This window comes from Aureococcus anophagefferens, assembly GCF_000186865.1.
Source record: "Aureococcus anophagefferens unplaced genomic scaffold AURANscaffold_189, whole genome shotgun sequence".
NCBI classification, from domain to species: Eukaryota; class Pelagophyceae; order Pelagomonadales; family Pelagomonadaceae; genus Aureococcus; species Aureococcus anophagefferens.
In genome coordinates, this window is record NW_008705731.1 from 1,633 (window position 1) to 3,972 (window position 2,340).

General features: G+C 76.4%; 1 protein-coding gene across 1 annotated transcript in view; it reads left to right on the top strand.

Moving 5' to 3' along the window:
• The window catches only part of AURANDRAFT_72816 (hypothetical protein), a gene marked incomplete at both ends in the record, with an annotated part of 6,943 nt that overhangs the window by 1,632 nt on the left and 2,971 nt on the right, over positions 1–2,340 (top strand). The window contains one exon of the mRNA XM_009044216.1: positions 208–1,287. Within this exon, the coding sequence (XP_009042464.1) occupies positions 208–1,287 (1,080 nt within the window). The remainder of the gene's footprint in view (positions 1–207; positions 1,288–2,340) is intronic.

Sequence of the window (2,340 nt, forward strand, 5' to 3'; positions counted from 1 at the left end):
AGGTCAGTCGCGATTATTGAAGCTCATGTCGGTACGAGGCGAAGATGCGTCGGCTGCCGTAGGCCTGGAATGCTGCTCACGGCGGCGGTCGCGCTCGTCGCGCTGCTGGTCGCGGGCGAGGACGACGAGGGCCTCTGGGCCGCCAGCCGCGGCCTCTTCGACGACCTCGACGCGCACCCGACGGACGACGCGCTCGCCGCCGCGGAGCGCGCCATCCTCGACGGCGAGCGGCGCGCACCCGACGGACGACGCGCTCGCCGCCGCGGAGCGCGGCATCCTCGACGGCGCTCGGCGCTGGCTGCCCGTGTCCTGGCGGCGCTGCGGCGCGGCGCCGGAGCGCGACTACGTCGTCTGGGCGCGGCTCGACGTCGCGAACCTCACGCGGCGGGCGCTGCGCCTCGACGCGGCGGCCGCGCCTCCGCCGCGGCTGCTCACGGGCGTCGACTTCCTCGTCGCGTCGGCGCCCGCGGCGGCGCGGTCGCCGGGCCTGATCCTCAAGACGTCGCGGTGCGGGTCGACGGTCGCCGGGCGCATGCTCGCGGCGTCGGGCGCCGTCGCCCTCATGGAGCCGAACCTCGTCATGGCGCTGCTGGACCACGGGAGCGACGCGGCGCTCGGCGCCGCGCGCGCGGCCTACGCCCACTTCGCCGCGGCGGCGCCGCCGGGCGCCCCCGTGTTCCTGAATTTGTGGCTCGGGTCCGAGGCGGCCGCGGCCCGGGCGCTCCGCGCGTTCCCGGCCGCGCGCTGGGCCTTCCTCCACCGCGAGCCCCTCGCCGTCGTCCGCTCGACGCTGCGGAGCCGGCCGACCTGGCTCGCGGTGGAGGAGGAGCACATCGCCCGGGGCCAGGGGAGCTCGCGCGTCGACGAGGCGGACCTCGCGGCATCGCCCATCGACGCGCGCGCGCGCGCCGTCGCGCGCGCCGTCGGCGCCGCGGTCCGCAACGCCGTCGCCCACGCCGCGGGGGCGCGCGCCGGGCTGCTCGTGCCCTACGAGCGCGTCGTCCCGGGCCTCGCGGGCGGTTTCGTCGCAACCCACTTCGGCCTCGCGCGCGGCGCCGCGTCGGCGGCGCGCATGCTCGAGGCCGCGGCGTGGGACGCGAAGAACGCGACGGCGCGCTTCGTCGCGGCCGAGCGTCCGGCGGAGCCGGCGCTCGAGGCGGCGGCGCTGGCGGCGGCGGCGCCCCTCGGCGCGACGGCCGCCGCGTGCGCGGGCCCGGGCGCGAAGCGCGCGTACTGCGAGCTCCTCGAGCTCCAGCGCCGCCAGGACGCGGCGCGCGCGGGGGAGCTGTGACGCGTCTTACTCGTGGACCGTCGGTCGCCCCCGCACCACCGTCGGCCCGGGGAAGGGCACGACAGAAACATCGGCCGGACGTCGCTTAGGCCCCGGGGACGTCCCGGGGGTCTCGTCGCGGCGGCGCGCGCGGGCGCCGCGCGACCCGGACGACGCCGTCCTTCGCCGAGAGGACGTTGACTCCGAAGAAGTCCGTGTAGAGCGCGTCGACGACGAGGGACGCCTCGTGCTCGAGGAGCGTGGTTTCCCAGACGTCGCGTTTCCGATCGCCCCAGCTGTCCTCCATGTAAAAGTACTCGCCGTCCTCCATGTGGGGCAGGAAGTGCGCGACGATGCCGGGGACGTTCACGTGCGCGTCGTCGAGCACGAGCCAGGGGTGCGGCAGGCCGGCGAGGAACGCGGCGGGCCACGTGCGCTCGGGCTCCGAGCTGTTCCCGAAGTGGAACACGACGCGGTCGTGCGCCGCGCCCGGCGGCGGACCCTTAATATCGAAGCTGTGCACCACGAAGCCGCCGCGGTCGCCCGCGTAGCGCCGCGCGGTCTCGAGCGCGTCGGCGATCCAGAGCGCGCTGGCGCCGGTGCCGCTGCCGACCTCGACGACCGTGCGCGGCAGCAGTTCCGCGAGCAGCTGCGGCAGGACCGCGAAGTCCCAGCTCGTCTTGAACAGCTCGCGCCCGGCGTAGCGCACCGCGCGCCGCGCGCCCTGGCTCTGGACGAAGAGGCGGTCGGTGTTCGGATCGTGGAAGAAGTCGTCGGCCGGCGCGAGCGGGCGCGCGAGCGCCGCCTCTGGCCGCCAGTAGCGCCGGTTGTCCGCCCGCCACGCGGCGATCCGCTCGACGTCGGGGTGCTCGTCGGGCGTCCCGTCCGCCGCGTACATCCATTCGAGGTAGCTTCCCGCGACTGGGTCGAGCGAAATCGTCGCGTCCTCGGTCCACGGCGCGCCGCCGTCGCCGCGGGCGCCGCCGCCGACGTCCAGGAGCGGCACCGCCGCGGACAGGCCCGTCTCCTCCACGTAGACGGGCGTCGGGAACAGGTCGTTCACGCCGGCG